The 18,415-nt window shown below is 48.4% G+C and overlaps 1 protein-coding gene across 1 annotated transcript in view; it reads right to left on the bottom strand.

Moving 5' to 3' along the window:
• Nucleotides 1–18,415, bottom strand: part of Ablim3 (actin binding LIM protein family member 3) — a 117,715-nt gene that overhangs the window by 46,509 nt on the left and 52,791 nt on the right. Inside the window, exons 4-7 of the mRNA XM_059246050.1 lie at nucleotides 13,631–13,814; nucleotides 11,837–11,949; nucleotides 5,753–5,879; nucleotides 1,401–1,494 (exon numbers count right to left, since the gene is read on the bottom strand). Coding sequence (XP_059102033.1) covers nucleotides 1,401–1,494; nucleotides 5,753–5,879; nucleotides 11,837–11,949; nucleotides 13,631–13,814 — 518 coding nt within the window. The remainder of the gene's footprint in view (nucleotides 1–1,400; nucleotides 1,495–5,752; nucleotides 5,880–11,836; nucleotides 11,950–13,630; nucleotides 13,815–18,415) is intronic.

Consider the following 18,415-nt stretch of genomic DNA (forward strand, 5'->3'; position numbering starts at 1 on the left):
CCTCCAGTGAACACCACACTATCTTCTCCGCGGTGTAGCTCTAATCAGGTCAGCCCTGCTCGTTCTCTCCACAACTCCCCAGTGCCCAGTGAATCATACATAGACTCTTTATTCTTGTACCCTACACCCTTGGAAACCTGGGCCCAGCAACCTTTCCTGTGTGTATTCCTTTCCCTCTGCCTGGCACTCTTCACTGGTCTTTAGAGATGATTAATCATTTAGTAAGTCACTGCATTTGTTTATCTGATTCTCTCCGACTCCCTACAGTTAATTTTCCATATCACATCCAGTGCAGTTTTTAAAAACATGCCATCTTATCACGCTGCTCCTTTTTAAAGTTCTCCGAAGGCTTCCCTCTACACTTACTATAAAACCCAAGCTCTTAAACAAGATGTACAAAGTCCCATGAAATAGGCCTTCTGTGACATAGCCTGCATTCCCACCCTCAATTTTCAAAGCCATGCTGGCCTTTCTCCCTGTTCTGCCCCCTTGCTTTTAATACACTGACCTCATCATCCCTAGAGCTCTGCTTCAGCGCATCCCCTCACACAGGCCTGTCCTGATTCCTATGCTCTCCTGCTGAGCCCACATGTGACCGTAGAATCTTTTTCAACTTAGTCCTCATGGTAACCACAAGCAACTGGCAGCACTAATATTGCCTACAGTAGCTGAACCAGCCTGCCATTCCTTAGCCACTGTCAGATGCAAAACCGAGGCCTACAGATGCAAAGATCCTCACCGCAAATAGGAGTATGAATTAGCACTAGAGATATGTCACAACTCAGTTGTCCCTATCCTTAGGCTATTTTTTTCCCTTTACACCGAGCTCTTCACAGTAGATGGCCCCAAAGTATGGACAGGTAGCATCCAGCCCCACAGGGTGTGGAAAGAAAGGCTAGGAAGGCCAAGGACCCAGCAAGGGGCTGTAGGTTGTCTGTCACTGGCAGAGAGAGCTGCGCATCAGAGGATGGGGAGAGCTGCTGTTGCCATGGCGATGGACCAGCCAGAGAAGGGCTTAGAGAGCAAGCCGCTAGACAAAGCTGGTTCTTAAATCAGCACATTACCAAACAGTTAAAACGCAAAAAAAAGGGCTTCCATCCTGAGGCAGAGCCAGGAGGAAAATCCTAATTGTTACTCCTTAGAAATCTGTCTGAGTCTGAACCCAAAGAAGCAGCTGATTTTCCCAGCACAGTGGTTTTTGAACCAAGCATTACTTTGTCCACATTCTATTTTTGGGATGCTCAGATCTTGGCAAGGTTATCTGGTCAGGGCCATGCAGTAAGCTAACTCTGGGAGGTTGAAGCAATGGAAAAAAGGGCATGGGGTGACTTGCTCTTCTTCGGTGGTGACTTTATCGGAGTTACAGGCCATCCCGCTCACACGTGGTTACTCAGACTTACCTCCAAGACCCTGCCGCTGATGTACCGGTCACACGTCTCACATTTAATGCCAAACTGGGAGTGGTAGTCAGACTCACAGTATGGAACACCATCCCTGCAAGAGGAAGTTCCCGTGGGGGAGCGAGTTAGTGGAGTCGGACTCACAGTATGGAACACCATCCCTGCAAGAGGAAGTTCCCGTGGGGGAGCGAGTTAGTGGAGTCGGGAGGAGGGCCTTGGCCAGGACCTGGTCAGTGATGACTGCCCAAGACTGGGAGCTTGGGAACCCTTTTCAAAATTAAACTGCCCCTCAGATCTACAGGTAAAGAGAATCCAGGGAATCTGCCTCTGGTGAGGTCCCTAGGCACTGATGGAGCCACTGCTCTGGGCTGTCACTTTGGATGTCTTCTCTTTTTCTCTTCCCCTTCCCCATGAGTTATCCAGACCCACCTACTTCCCTTCTCCCCAAAGGACTCTTTTGAAAAATTATTTGAGACACATTTTGTTCCCCATAGAAAATACAATGCTTGCACATGGTACGGCATTCTCAAAGCAAAAGGGAAATGTCTCCCCTTTTCTTCTAGTCCGTCTTGGTTTCCCTTCCAGGGTGTAAGAATGTGATCAGTTTCACACAGACCCTTAAGAGTTCTTCCTTCAACCAAAAAATTTTAACCATAACTGAGAGAACCACTTGGCTGAGCTGATGGACCAGCACCTAACAAGAAGTCTCCCATGAGCACTGTTTATACACTGTGTCTATCCAGTGCTTGGGCTCAGTGACAAGGTCAGATTGCCACGGGTTATTCTTTTGAATTTATTTATTATCAGTGTGTGTGTGTGTGTGTGTGTGTGTGTGTGTGTGTGTGTGTGTTTGATCCCATAGTAGGCACGTGGCTGTCAGGGTAACTGTGGAGTTGGTTCTCTCTTTCCACTTTTACATGAGTTCCAGGGATCAATTTTAGGACTGAACTCAGGTGCCGCACAGTCCTGTGCGGTGAGTGTCTATCCACTGAGTTATCTCAGCAGCCCCGCTACGGCTCATTATCCTGTTCTCTACAGCTAATAGCTGACATTTCTTGCTTTGATAGTGATGTGCATGGATCACTTCATTTACGGCTTATGGCAGCCCAGGGAGGTCGGTACTATTAATTTCCCAGTATGTGAATGAGCAAGCCCAAGTGTGAATAGGTAAGTAACTTCCCCAGGTCACCCAGGACCTGCTTGCACTTGAGGCTCAAAACCCAGGTGGTCTGGCTTCTCCCCACATTTTCATGAGGATTGCAGGAGATGGGCTCAGTATGCTAGGGTTTAGTCAGTACCTGGCTCACTGCCACCACAGTGGCTGTGAGAGTCCTCAAGGAGACTGTTGCCCCACTTTTGGGTGGAGGGTGACATGGCTTGGACACAGACAGGCCTCAAGAGCAGGCATGCTATTTCTTTATCTCCGCCCAGAGCTCTACGAGGTAGCAAGGTGGTTAGCATTATCTGAAGTTAAAACAGCACTCGCCGTCATCCGTGAGCCCAGGAAACCTCCCTGACTCTTTCAACTTCCCTGACTTCTAACCAAGTTCTTACTCTGTGGATGTGAGTGTGGGTAACTGTGCAAAGAAAAAAAAAATGTCCTCTGGGGAAAGATGCCAACACAACTTCACTTGGATTCCTGGGTTGGGGACACCTTAGGGAATTGGAAATAGACACAATTATAAACAGAGGCAGATGGGAAAGGACACATTTACCGTGTCCTTATTAGATATGGACCATAGAGCTCTGGAGTCATCTTATTAACCCTGTTTTCACCAATGAGCAAAGTAAGATGCAGAGCTGTTGAGTCTGTGGCCAAGGTCACACAGGCAGGAGGATTTCTGCCTTGAGCATCTGCAATAGCTTCATGACTCCTACCACTCTGCTCCAGCAGGTGAGCGGCCCAGAGCCAGACTGCAGACACTCAGGGAGAGAGGTAGTCTAGGCTGGGGCTCCAGAGTTCTGTGCAAGCCCTTACTGCTCCAGAGAATTCTAACTTAGGACCAATGACTCTTGGCTGGCAATGTCCCACAGACATTCCTTACCCAGCATGCTTAGAGAGGAATGTCTAACACCTATTGACATGGCATCCGGGCCTTTCAATGACTGGACTCTCACCTCTGCAGCCTGGCATGCTGCTTTACTTGTGTCCACACTTGCGTTCCCAAAGAGGATGGTAGGGTTTAACCCATGCTCACCCTTCTGCCCTGGATGGGCTAGGATTCTGCCTCCAAGCTTGCCTTTCTATTTTGAATCTTACCCACTCCTTCAAGGCTCAGCTCAAACCTTCCACGAGGCTCTCACAGACTCCAGATGCCACTGGCAGCTAGTTAGAAGGAACCCTTCCTTTCTCTGACTAACCATAGCCCCCTTTTTACACCTTGGGCACAGGTGGGTATGTTTGGCCGGCAGCTATCTCCTCTTCCTGGACTTGTTCCTTGGAGAACATCCTTTCCTACATCAGTTTTCTAAGTGTCAACCAAGGCCCAGTGCTGTGGGATGTTCTGTATGGCAAATGTGTTGCTCTGATTGGTCAATAAATAAATCACTGATTGGCCAGTGGCTAGGCAGGAAGTATAGACGGGACAAGGAGGAGAATAAAACTGGGAAGTGGAAGGCTGACTTAGACACTGCCAGCCGCCATGATGACAAACAGCATGTGAAGATGCCGGTAAGCCATGAGCTACGTGGCAAGGTATAGATTTATAGAAATGGATTAATTTAAGATATAAGAACAGTTAGCAAGAAGCCTGCCACGGCCATACAGTTTGTAAGCAATATAAGTTTCTGTGTTTACTTGGTTGGGTCTGAGCGGCTGTGGGACTGGCAGGTGAGAGAGATTTGTCCTGACTGTGGGCCAGGCAGGAAAACTCTAGGGTTGGGCCCTCCTGGTTAGTGTTTGAGCAGGAATGGGCAGGTGAAGCAAGGCAGCTAAATCAGAGGTCTTGTGTGGCAGCCTCAGCAGAAAGGTCTCCCTTTTTGCTAGGCTTGCTAAACTGATGATCAAGACTCAGACACCATTGGTGATTTTCTTTGCTATCTCATCTGCCTGGGAATAAATCTAATAGAGAGGAAGGCAGAGGAGGGAGTTAAGTATGGAGAGAGAAAAAGGGAGTAGGGGAGGAGAGAGACTCTGCTGGCGACATCTTTAAGGAGCTAGTACACCTGTGACCTTCCCATGTCTGAGTCAAACGACCCCGGTTGTTGCTTTTCAGTGTGTTGCATTGAGCTTTCGGTCATTCACGATGAATACTCATAATTCGCAGTCCCCCCCCCCCCCCGTGTCCTGATTCTTCCTGTCTACAGCTTGTCTCCCTTACTGAATGTGTCTCCACAGCAAACACCCCGTGTACTGTAGCGCTACAAGTTCACCGTCTTCTGGCTTTGGACCAGTCATGGGGCAGGGCAAGTATCCGGGATCAGAAAGTGTCTCAGTGCTGAGGGTCGTTGCTCACAGTTACCTTTGGGGATCTGAATATGTACATGTGGTCACTAGAACTTGTCCAAAGCTTCTATGTGCAAGTCCCTGAGGTTGAGTCCTCTCATCTGATAATTTTATTATCTACCATCTCCTCCTGTCTCGGTTAAACCCATGCTATAACTGTACTGACTTCGAGTCAGGCATTGTGTTAAATGCCAGGGATACAGCAATATCTAAATCAAAGCCCCAGCCCAGGAGAGAATAAAACTGTTACTGCCCAAGCTGCTTACTCCTGTGAGTATCTGCACCACGAGAGGTTTTTTGTTTTGTTTTGTTGTTTTTATTTTGGAGACGAGGTCTCTCTATTATAACTCTGGCTGTCCTGGAACTCACTATGTAGACTAGGCCGGCCTTGAACTCACAGAGATCCACATGTCTCTGCTTCTTAGTACTGGGATCAAAGGCATGTGCCGTGCCTGACCATTGGAGGTTTTATGTCATAATCCATCCAAAGCTGTTTGTTAGTTCTTTGTGCACAGTGAAAGCTCAGTAAATGGTAAACCATTTAAAACATACACATTATTAAAACATACATGTTATTATACATAATTATAAATGCTGGTAGCCTGTGTAAGAAACGGAGCAGTCTGAGGGTAGGAATGGAGGAATGGGGGTGGGGAGCGACAGTGTGAAGCCACCTCTGAGTTGGAGGCACAGGGAAGGAAGGGAAGGAGCCACAGGGGAAGACCACCAGTGCATCATGGGAGATAATAACATGGGAAGGCCTGAAGGTAGGAAGAGGCTGGGAGAGTGGCCATTGTGGGTTGTGTGATGAAGGGCAATGATGGAGATTCGGGCGAGGACAGCGGGACAGGCCTTTTAGGATGGAGAGGCCCAGGTGGCCCAGGTGGGGAGAGGGAGAGACACTCACTTGCTAATGTACTCCCCCGTCAGGATGACACTACAGGTCTGGCATTTAAAACAGCTGACATGCCACTGCTTGTCCAGGGCCAGGAGTGACTGGCCGTGCTTAATCTCCTCTTTGCACCCAGCACAGTCTGAAAAGACAAAAGGAAGCAGAACATCTTGGGTCCCTTTGACTTCCTGCCGTCATCCCATGCCAAGGGAACCCGTCCCCGGATGCCATTTTTTTTCCCCACGGGTGGCCACTCTGGTACTGACAGTACCCAGAGACACTACCAGGCAAGAGGAAAGGTTGCCAGAGCTCTGGCCTGTGGACAAAGGACCATGGAGTGAGGAGGAAGGAATGAGCTCCCCTCACTGCTCACCATGGCTACCATTTGTGCAAGCTTTCTCCTTTCCATCACCCAGTGCCTGACATATCTGCACCACCTAGGAGCTTGAGTACTGCACCATCGCAGCCCCCATCTAGACGATGGAATTTCACCACGATCTCTGCATGGTAACATTTGGGAAGGCCCGTTTCTGGAGACAGGCTGCATCTTTCCATTCCTCTTTAGGCAAGGTTACTCTTCTCGGTCAAGCTGGCTGGATCTAGAACCCTATGGAGGCACACATTCAGATGCGAGGGTATTTCCATAGAGTTTGAATTGAGGGAGGGAGGGAGACACTGCCCTGAGTGTGACGGGCACCACCCTATGGGCTGGGATCCTGGACTAGGTAAAAAAAAAAAAAGAGAAAAGGAGAAAGCTAGCTGGCCGGTGCCTGCATTCTCTTTCTCTGATGTTTGGTCTGCTGAGATGTGTGGGCGTGGCCACTGCCTCAGCTGTGACTCATGCCCACCGCCATGTCTCCCCTGACATAACGAACTATATTCTCTGAGCCATGCGCCCAAAGAAATCTTCCCTTATTAAATGGCTACTTATCAAGTATTTCACCACAACCAGGAAACAAGTAACCAGTGAGAGGCCACCCTTATGTTCTGTGCTAAGTCTATTTTCTGGCCTAGCCTGGTGCTAGGCACAGAGTGGGAACTCAAAGGGTATTTGCTGAAGAAAACACGAACGACTGGATCTCACAGTGCTCAGGCAAAGGAGGGAATTTACCGTGTAAATTCCCCAGCATGAAACGATCAGAGTCCGAAATGGCTGTCCCAAACCAGAAATAGATTTTTCACTCCCAGTCACTGTCACCCTGAAACTGTGACTGGGACAGAAAATAGGTTGGAGCCCAGTGGTCTGGTCTGTCTATTGTTCAGTGGATGTAGAGAGGGGTGGGAGGGGCAGGAAATGCAGCCAGCATCCAAGGTCCTTGGGAAATGCTTGGAATTCAGGCCTTGTTGATCAGATGGTCCACTTGAGAAGAGGAAAATGGTCACCAGGGCAAAGCTTATCAGAGGTCAAACCTCCTTATTGACATTATAAGACACACACACACACACACACACACACACACACACACACACACACACACTTTGGAGCATATGAGGAAAGGCCACATATAGACTTGGGGGAGCCTGGCTGGACAGTCCTTAATCTGGTCCTGGAAGAGGAGATGGTGTGTCTAGGAAGGGTGGGTGGTGTGTTTTGAAGGCTGTGGGGGGCATCTGGGACTTGATCCATTTGTGGAGTCAATTCCTACAATACCGAACACTTGGCTGCCGAGTACCTTTCTAACACCCCTGAGCATTAGCTGGGGCAGGAAGGTCTCCAACTGCAAAATGCTTTAAGCCTTCAGATAGGCTAGAGGACAAGGAGTTTGGAGATTTATCTCTTTCCCATTCACTATGTAAGTCTCCCTGTAGCGCCCCCCCTCCCCCATAAAACCCTAACAAAAACAAAATAAAGTTGTAGGTTTCAAAATTCAATAACTTTGATAGGTCAGGTGTCTCCTCTGTGTATAGACCGACAGTCTCTGGCCACACTTTCTAGGTCACAAATATGACACTTGCGTGTCTGTGGCTCCTTAAGAGGACTTAACAATTACAGAAGGGCTCCAAGTTCACAGAGCACTAGGCCAAGTTTCCCAGCCGGACAGGTGGTGCCTGTTTTATGCTTTATCACATGCCAAAGGCTCAGCCTTTCTTGAGTTAGTTTGTGCCACGTTTGGACAGGCATGATTGTCAAGGATGTCTCCCTTCCATGGAGCTAGGGCCTGACCTATTCTATGTATCCAAGGACAATCTTCTCATTTCCTCCATGACAGTTCCTTCAAATAACTAAAGGCAGCCATGGTCTGTCTCTCTCTCTCTCATCCCTTATGCCTTACATTTCACTTGATATGGTTATCCACATTCACTTGAGAACTCCATGTGGCAGGCATCATATTAGCCATTAACAAAGCTCTCTGATTCTTCCATAGGGCTTCCTTGGTAGCTGGCTGTATGCAGAAATGGGCATTCCGTTCCAGTAAAAGTACCATTTCTTGAAGCGATAGGGACACATCTGAGATGAATGTAGCACTCTGAGCTACATACAGTTGGGAGCTGGTGGAGTGGAGTGGCTGGAGGCTGGGCTGAGAGGGTAGCGTGGGTAGTGAGAAGCCGGCCCAGGCAAGAGTCATCTCCAGCCTCAGTTACTCTTCTCAATGTCTTCCCTACAATCAGGTCAGGATAACTTTATTATAATAACATTATAATGCAGGCCTCGCACAAGTGGTTGTTCTATTTCACATTCTTGTGTTTTTCACCCACATCCCATGTGTTGCCAAATCTCTGATCTGGAGCCTGAGTAATTCTCCTTGGTAGGGAAGCCCTGCTTCTACCTTTCGAGGATTCTGGGATGCCCTTTATTTGTGGCTTTTCTTACCACGTTCCTCTGCTGGTCTTCCACTGTACTGGCTTCCTGTTTTCTGGGACTTTTCCTCCCTTTTCCTTCTTCCAGTCTTGTCCACTGGTGGGCACACCCCGCTGGGAGCTCGTGGGTCTGATGCCATAAGCAGGGTTGGGAGAGGCACTCCCTATCCTTGGTGGTTTTTTTTTTTTTTTTTTTTTTTGCTGAGCCAGCTGTCCACTCCTCTCGTATGCCTCTCAATTCCAAAATTACCGTCTTCAGCTGGCGGAAAACACAGGGCCCCACCTGTTCCTCTGCAATCTCTCACTTTATTATCCAAGCCCCTAGAGATCCCATGCAGTCATTTTTAGTCTACTTGCCTACATCATCCATTCCATTTAGGTCAGCGCAGGCCAGTGGGCTTAGGGAGGCACAGTAAGTTACTCACCTTGCTTTAGGCAACCAGCCTAGGAAGACAGGGCCTCCCCATTTAGAAAGACATGCTTTTGACAGAGGGTGTTAAGGGGATAGTCTTAGAGCCAGATCTCATGCCTTAACATCAGCGTTACTTTGGAAAAGTCAGTCTTTGAACCTCAGTTTTCTTATTTCTCAAACAATTACTCTTATTGCCTTCACAGACTTGTAACGATTAAATGAGATACTAACTGTTCATTTATTGCAATGCCTGACCATAGAATAAATGCTGGAAGTGGTGAGGGAACACACATGATGGTGGATTAGTGGGGATGGAGGAGTTGCTAGGGATGGTACCTGTGCTAGTTATGGCAATGACCGTGATGGTGATGTGCTGATGGTGATGTGCTGATGGTGGTGGTGATAATGCTGGTGCTAATGGTTCTCCTGGTATTGATTCTTCTTTATGAGACCCATGAGGAGGCATTTCTTTTCTTATGATAACACAATTGTTCCCTCTTGACAGTTCATGACTGTTTTCCTTTGAGTAAACATTCCTCTTGCTTTTCCAGAATATGCGCACCCCACAGAGAGGAAACTTCAGATTCTTATAGCTTGAGAAAAGACTGTTATTTGTCCAGTTCCTTCCCCCTGGTAGGTTTTTCTCCATCTTTTGGATCTGGCTTTAGTTCTCTCTATTCTGTGGGAGCTCAGGAGACATTCTCTAAGCCCTCTAGTCAGGGCGCCCTTGCATTTGCAGCCCAGTCAGTGATCATCTTGGGGGAAAATACTCCAAGGAAAGATGCTCTTGTGGATCCACGGATGGATACCTTTATTTCTGAGATAAGTCAAAGACCTTGGTTCCCCTGGACACTACTCACATGCTAGCTTGTTCTTTCTTTCCTGTTTTTCTCTTTTAATGTTCCCTCATTTTTCTCACTATCCCGATCTGCAAAATTATGGTAGAGACATTTTAGAATCTCTCTTCTAAAAAGTCTCTTCCAGAACTTGTTCCCAGATTAGACTTTCACTCAATTGAGAAAGTCTACTCCTTGAATGAGAGGCCCCCAGTGCACAAAGAAACACACAGTGCGCCCGAGAGAATTAACAGTGGACTCAGGAATCTTATTCTCGATGCTTCTTTGGTGAGCTTTCTACATTAAACTTTTCTCATTGCTGTAACTGAATACCAGAGAAAAACAACGTAAGGGAAGAAAGAGTCATTTTGGCTCATGGCTTTGAATGTTTCAGCTCCTTATGGTGGGTCATTTGCCTCTCCAGCCTAAAGGGCAATGCTGCCCACATTCAGGGTGAATCTCCCCATTTGGTTAATTCTCTGATTTGTATTCATTCTAAGGTATATCTAAATAGTCATGTTAACTTGATCCCTGTACAGGAACGCAGCTGCTTTTTACAACACCCCTTCGAGGATGAGAAGGCACCCCGTTCTGTTTTCATAGCTGGGTAAATCAAGTCTCAGGGAGGCTACCAGACCACTTTGTCTCCTGCAGAAGGTTGGCAGCCTCTCAACTCAAGCTTGCTTCCCTCGGTTCTTCACACATGGGACTGGTCTCTGAACTCCCAAGAAGCATAAGCCACAGGGCTCCAGCCCTTATCCTGGTCTCCAGTCTTTTTGTCGTGGGGACATGATTTCAAGGAGTTATGAAGGAGAGCCGTGTGCACACTCAGCCACCTTGAGGTGAAACCTGGCCAGAGCAATAGATTGTTCTTGAGTGTCATCAAGGGCACTGGAGGAAGAGCCCTGAACATCACATCCCAGGAACAGATCAGACTCCACTAAAAGGAAGGGCAGGCAAGGGAGGGAGCCCATTCATCGCCTCCCCCATCAGCTCATCACGGCTAGGCAGACTGTAATGGAACCCCTGGGAGCTGAGGGCTGCTGATGTAGAGTCTTCTTGGCTCACCCTCCTTGGTGTGATGCATCTCCAGCATGCTGACTGTGCTGGTGCCATGGCTGGCTGCCTCTGTACCCACACAGTAATGCAGCATAGGAGGCTAATGGGTTTTCATTGATTCTCTTGATGGGGCCAGCCAGAGTGTCATATAACATGAGAGATCACTGGAACTCAATGTGGTTTAGGAGACCCAGGGGGCTGGGTCTGTGTGTGTACTGGTGGGTGCATGCAGTCCACAACTCTACAAGGACATATAGAAACAGTGATTTAAACATCCCGTCACGACACACATTTGAGCGGATGGACTTCTGCAGAGTAGGGCTGCTGTAAGGCACACTCTCAACCTGTACTTCCCCCTCAAATCTGTGGCTTGATAAAACATACCACTATTATGGCATGGCGGATGCCTTTCTCACGACTAGATGTCATTCTTAATCTAAGGAACAGCTAAAGGAATCACCCACAAAGCTCATGCAGAATGATGACATCCGGATTCCGTTCCCACTGGTTCAAGATGAGCCCAGAAATATGTCTTTTCACAAGCTGATGATCCACAAGGCTGACATAGTGGTCCCGGAAACACACTCTGTGAGGCACTAGCATAGCCCTTGGGTCTTATTCCTAGGGTGCTCCTGACTTCTTTCACGAGATTTAACTGTAAATGCTTAGTGGAGCCTCTAAAAATTGAGAACTACTGGTAACAAAACACTCGACTGACCATGTTGCAGTGCCCTCGGCACATAGGACCAGGAACCCAGCTTCTCCTGGAAAAGATCTACTCAAGTAGCTGGTAGGTGGTTCTGGCTATCGCTGCTTAAAGCTAGGGAGCCCATCTTCCCTGAATTGTGCTGTGGAGATGTGTCTGGGCTGTATGCCAACTGGGTCATGCTTCAGTATCCATCCAGGGTGGGAACCTCCCCCGCTTCCCTCCAGGACAGAGTCCTGGGGAGAACAGTGCTCATAAACGGAGAGGTGTCTATGGGGAGGACTCACGGCTTGGTCCACGGATCTTGATTGGCTTGCTGCTGGTCATGGACTGGGAGCATGTCTGGCATACACATTCTTTACCACTGAAGGTCACCTTATCTCCAATAGGGAAAGGCTTCCTGCAAGGAAATGAGGCAGAGAGTCAGTTTCTCCTGTTCTGAAGATCCTGTGGCTACCGGTGACTGCCAAAGCATGTGCTTGGCTCTTCTAAGGCACGCAGCTTGCTCTCTAGAGCATCAGACAAGGCAAGTGCCATTCAGAATAACAGACTCGCTAAAGCACTCGGGATCCAGGGGGCCAGAACTGGACGATTTGTTGGGCTATTTATATCATGTGACAGTGGCAAGTCACACTGTGGCTGTGAGCTCATGCTCCTCAGCTGTAACAGGGAGAGAGGAAACCCCCTCCTCACAGAGTTTGTCCTATCCCCCCCGCCATATCGGAGACCATTTGGGCCCTAAACTTGCCAATTTCTCCTTTTTGCTCTCTAGACAGCTCTTAAAACCCTCTTCCTGATGAGAAGATTATCAGTCCCCACACAACATTTCCACCTCCTCCTTTGTGTTTGTTCTGTTCTCCAGCCAAGCAAGGGGTCTCAAGCTCACACATCTGCCCACCCAGCAGAATGATAAACTATACACAGATCCCCAGCACTGCCACCAATGCTTAATGGCGGCTTTTGCTCATGTGGTATGGGGTACCTGTCCCGTGCACTCCCAGCTTAACTCCCAGCAAGTGGCCTTACTGTCTTTTTATCCGTCACATGGGGCAGTGGAGGGAATTCTGGGGTGGGAATTTGGGTAGCTATATCCTCACTGTCCCGATTTGTTATTCCCTTTTTTACACAACTATCAGTCAGAAATGCTAACTGGTTACTCTATTTGGCAACAAACCAGTGGTTACTTTACAGGGGAAAATAATTAATCAATACTTTCTTTTCCCAAATAAAAATGCACATGTACTCAAATCATATTTTGCTTACAACTTAATCAGAGACGGCCATTAAATTTTAACACGTTTGCGGGCAGGGCTGAGGTTTCCTTCATTTTGTTCCCATCTCCTTAATGTGTTGCTTGGCATGCAGCAGAGCCTTAGTGCACACTGCTAAAGTAACACACGACTGAGCTGCCTGGCAGGGAGGCGTGCCGACAGGAGCTGTCCCAAGAGTGGTGGGATGACCGTCACAGCGAGAAGAGCAGGCACACTGCGGGCCAGTCACTGGACGCAGGTCTCTGCGTGCCCCCATCAGTCTTCATGAAAGCTAGTGTGGCTGCAGTGGATTTGGTCTCCATTACCAAGGCTTACACAGAGGAGGCTTTTGACCTCCGTTATACTGGCTCACACTTACTTACTAGGGTCATTTTATCAGCAAGAGATACTGCTGGGATGATGGAGGAAGGCTATCAAGGGACATCCTGTGGTACCTAGGATGAGAGTGTGAAAGCCTGGGCCAGATAAACACTTGGCTTCCAGCCTGACTTCTGAGGGGCAGGGAACTCAGTGGTTTTCTTGGAAGCCTTTTGAGGGGCAATGGAATGCTGCTGAGCATGGCGTTTGGAAACTTACCCTGCTGTCACCATAGGACACACTAGTGCTTTACATCAGACCGCACGTGACAAGACATTATCTAGCTGCCAGATGTTTGGAAAACCACGGCCCGACCAGAGCAGTCCACCCTCAAGTTTCCAGAAACCCAGAGCCTAGTATAAGGCCTATATGTTCCTAAGCTGCCTGGGAAAGGCCACGTCTCCCTCTTCCCCGGGGCCTCCACAGAGGGCCCCGGTGCGCTGGGACACTCACCTGCACAAGCTGCACACGAAGCACTTAGGGTGGTAGGTGCGGCCCAGCGCGGAGATGACCTCACCCGTGATGAAGTCCCGACAGCTGTCGCAGCGGGTGCCGTAGAGCTGCTGGTAGTCCTGGGTGCAGATGTACTCCTGGTTCTTGAAGAAGAAGCCCGACTGGGCCAGGCCGCAACCACACACTTGCAGAAACAAAAGAAGACACAGTGCAGGTTGAGTCCCAGGGAGAATTTGCAAGCGGAAGATCCTTACCAGGGGCAAGGCCGGTGTCTGACGTTGTCATTAGGAGCCATGGGGTGGTGGCATGTCAGAGCTCATGGGCCTTTGGGTCACCTGCATTAGAATCGTATGGAGCTCTTCAGAGGTAGATGCCTGAGCCTGGTTTGGATTCCCAGAGGCCAGGGCTGGATTTACACTCTGCTCAGCTGATTCTGATGTATATTCCCTGGAGATCATGGACACTGTACAGTACTCCAATGTCCTGTATCTCAAGGCCCTAGGACTCACGACACGCCACACAGCTGGTGGTATCATGAATCTGAGAAAGAATCACTCATTGAAAAATCTGGGAGCTTGCTCTGTGCTTGACTTCCCACCAGGTCACGAGCAACGTGGAGGCTGCAGGCTCCACATCCTTAACAGGAGATAATCTGGTTTGGCAATGGGATGGGAAATGTGAGGTATCTGGTTGGTTCTTGCTACAGCCAATCAGCAGGGTTGGTCTGTTTCTAGGCATGGATGCAAAATAACAATCCTTGAACTGCGGAGAGGTAAACGTGTCTACAGAGAGAAGATGCCATGCATTATGGGTGATGGGGCGATGGGGTAGGTACAGACAGCGGGGGCGGGGGAGGGGTGAGGGAGAGAAAGAAACCCTGTCAGTGTAGAGGGAGGGACTATGGGAGGATCCTCGGCTCAGGTGGCATCCAAGGGAAGCATTGACAACATGGAGTGCAACAGAGCACAGAGGCAGGAAGTTGCCAGCTACGGTTGTATGGGGTGGGACTGGGACACAGTGGAGTCTGAGGGAGTGAAGGGAAGTCACACAGGAAGAGATGGTTTCAGCCCACTAGGAGGAAGGCAAAGGTCCTGTTTAACAAGTTCAGGTTTTGCACGTGTGGGATAGCTCCTGGGCTGTTGGTTGGTGCTGGGGGTGAGGTGAGATATCCCAGAGGCTACAAAACAATGCGGGCTTTGCCATTACTCTTGGCTATCCACCAGAACTTGACGGCTACACACTGTTGCTGAAAACAACACACACTTTGGTCACGGGACTCAGAAATCAAGCTGATATTGATTGGGAAGCTTTCTCCAGCCTGGCATTGTCTAGAATTAAAGAGCATTTGGTAAGAGAAAAACAGGTGAATTCGTAGGTATCCAAACAACTGAATTTATGGCGGGGGAGCAAGCCCCACCAGAGGAATCTGCTGTGTGGGAATAAGCTTGCCCAATAGGAAGTTAATTTATGAAATGACCGCAATAAGCTATGGAAAGAGGCTGTTCCTCCCATGGAAACGAAAAGAGTCCCAGAGACAATGGAACCACAGTAAGCTGTACCAGTTCAGCTAAAACCAGAATGGGTCAGCCAGGAATCAAAGGAAGGTAACTGGAAAGCCCCTTGGGTCCTGTATCTTACCCCCGCCCCCCTATCTGGAGACTGTCTGGTAGCTTGGCTTTCCACACAGGCTGTCTTTGGGTGGAAAGGGCTGGATGATAACACAACTAGCCTAAAGAGTTACGGCTCTCTGTACAGCACCCAACAGGTACTCTGGTCTTTGACACGGGTTCCCTGAGGATTTCGGTATTTACAAGGCAGCTCTCTCAAGCCAGGTCAGTGGTAGGGAAACCAACACAATAGTTTCCAAGCCTGCTGATCTGTGGAGCCAGCTTGTAATGGGTGACATCACCTCAGCAAATACTATTTCATTACCGAGAGTTCTGCAAAAGAAGCCAGGCTGGAAACTCAAGAGCAAACATATCTTGCCAGTGTTTGCTCACTTCTGTAGGCTGGCAGCAGGCTTAACAGGCAGTGGGGGATGGGCTGATCTAGGAATTAGATCACCTGGCTCTCTAGTCTCATCCCTGCCACTAAGTCTCTGGATGACCCTGAACTGGGCCCTCTCCTCTCCGGGGCCTCAGTTTACTTCTGTACAAACTGAAGAGGCTGACATTTTAGAACTGACCTCCTGTGGGTCCATGAGCAGAACTTGGGGCTTGCCGCCCATGTGTCTGAGCATTTTGAATTCGGTAGGAAGTCTTGCCGGGCTAGGGGAAGGCAGGGTGGATGGTGGAGACCATGGTGACTAGAGGCCAAGAAGGGCTCAGCTTTCAGGCACCATGAAAATTCATCCTCTCAAACAATACCTGGCCTTGGGAGCAGGCAGAGGCAGAGCACAGGCTGTTCTGGGCATGCAGGTGGTAGATCAATTGCTTCATGGAATTAGTTGGGTCATGGCCTACTACCTCATTGGAAACAGCTCCTGTTTTTTCCCTTCTTTTTTTTTTTTTCCTCCTTTGTTTTCTCTGCCAACTCCACCTCCAGAGTCATCTCTCCCAGTGGAGAAAAACCAGGAGGCCATGAGAAAACTCGGAACAATCAGTGCCTTCATTACCTCCAAGGAGCTTGAGGAGGAAGTGTCTGGTAGGAAGGATGGTAAAAGTTGATAAGAATCTTAGGGACTCCTGGAAATACAGTAGGGAGCAGGGATGGGAGGCAAGGAGCAAGCAGGAGCAGTACAGCAGACACGGATGAGGCCAGGCAGAGCCTCATACACGGCACACGCTACATGAAGAACATATAAGAATGAGTACATCTGGGTAGCCATTATGCGTGCGCGTGCATGCACACACACACACACACCCCACCCCACCCTACAGAATAATAAAAGTCTAATGATTAAAAAACAGCCACTTGGGGCCGGGGAGATGAATGGGTAAAGCCGCTGCTACCTGGCCATGAGGACCTGAGTTTGGATACTCAGACCCCATGTAAAGCCGGCCCAGTGGAGCACATTTTTAATCCCAGCACTCTTACAGTGAGACGGGAGGTATAGAGAGCTGGCCTGGAGTATGCAGCAATGAACAAGAGAGGAGGTGAGGTTGTCCTCTGACCTCTGACCTCTACTTGTGGACACACACACACTCCCCCCCCCCCCCCCAAGATAAAAACAAAGCCGAAGCAGGTCGTATGGCTGGGCAGTAAGAAAGATAGATTCTACACACTTAGAGCTGCTTGTTGAAAATGCAGGTGAATGCTAGCTGTGAACACACTACCTGGAAGTAGATCTCACACACAGCCATAGCATATGCCAAAGAAAAATGTGCTATTTTGCAGGTCGCTGGACTTTTGTCGATGGTCCTTGTCTACATCTCAAGTGTGGCCTAATTGAAAAGTTCCCACTCTTCTCTGTAGCTCCTTTGTAAGATGAGGGGGCTAGCTTGTTACTATGGAAATACCAGGTGTGCGAGTCTAGGATTCTGCCAGAGCAATCAAGGCGTTCAAGACTAGATTTTATAAAATTTCAAGATTATAGTCAGAAGGGCCTGGAGGTCAATCTAATTCAACATTTGAAATATTTTAATTGTGAAGTATATAACACACAGAAAAAATACATCTGCACAGTTTAAAGAATAATGAAAACATCTGTCCCCACACCTCTACCAAGTCTCTGAATTAGGACATTCTCAGCACCTGAGGGACCTGTCTGTGGCTCCCCGCTGGTGCCCCCTTCCCACATGGTCCCTGGTTGGGTGTTCATTATCCTTTTGCTTTTCTTTATAGGTTTACCATTTACGGTACGTCCACACATAACAGATCATTGAGTACAGCCTGTGTCTGAGCTGGACGTTGCTGGACCCCTTCCCACGTACCCTTCTGTGCTTACACAGTCTCTGGGGGCTGGGTACTTAAGTCACGTGGGGCGGATGCAGCTGCAGAGGCTGTCCCACGGCTGAGAACCATAGCTTTGGCAAATGCTACTCTTATAAAAATGCTGCTACGAGCATTGCTATCTACCTTCTAGCTTTTTTCTCCCCTCTTTTTCTTAATTGATGTTCCCACCAGCGGATCCCATAGATCCTCATTACCACCAATACTTGGAGAGACCTGATTTGTCAACATGACACATGGGAAATGATACCGGAGTGTGACTTTAAATTTCATTTTCCTGATGATTAATGAATTTGAGAACATTTTCATATGTTTATGGGCCATTTGTATTTCCTGCATGGTAAAAGGCTAAAATCTTGTAGCCATTGAAGCTTTTAGTGGTGTTTTTCATCTCTTAGAAATGAATGCTTTTCACTGTCACTGTTAACACTGCAGTTCCAGTCTTCTCACTTTGTGTTTTCCGATGATGTCACAGCCTCAGTTGTTTTTATGGGGGAGTGAGAAAGGGTTTATTTAGCTTACAGTTCCAGGTTCCAGTCTGTCACTGTAGAGGAGTCAAGCCAGGCACTCAAGCAGCAGCGCGTCCATAATCACATCCACAGTCAAGAGCAGAGAGAGTAAATACACTTGCCTTTCCCAGCTTGCTTGTGCTTAATACCCTGGACTGAGTATTCAGTGAGTTTTCTCCGCTCTTATCCAGTCCAGGATCCACCTGAGAAATGGTGTCTCTACCTACCTCAGGGTGGGTCTACCTACCTCAATTAACAATCAAGACAACCCCTATAGACATATCCACAAGCCAACCTGACCTAGACAATTTCTCATTGTGATCCCCTTCCAAGGTGATTCTCTATTGTGACAAATTAACAGTTAAAATTATACAGAGCAACATGT

The sequence above is a fragment of the Peromyscus eremicus genome, chromosome 19 (assembly GCF_949786415.1).
Source record: "Peromyscus eremicus chromosome 19, PerEre_H2_v1, whole genome shotgun sequence".
Taxonomy (NCBI): domain Eukaryota; kingdom Metazoa; phylum Chordata; class Mammalia; order Rodentia; family Cricetidae; genus Peromyscus; species Peromyscus eremicus.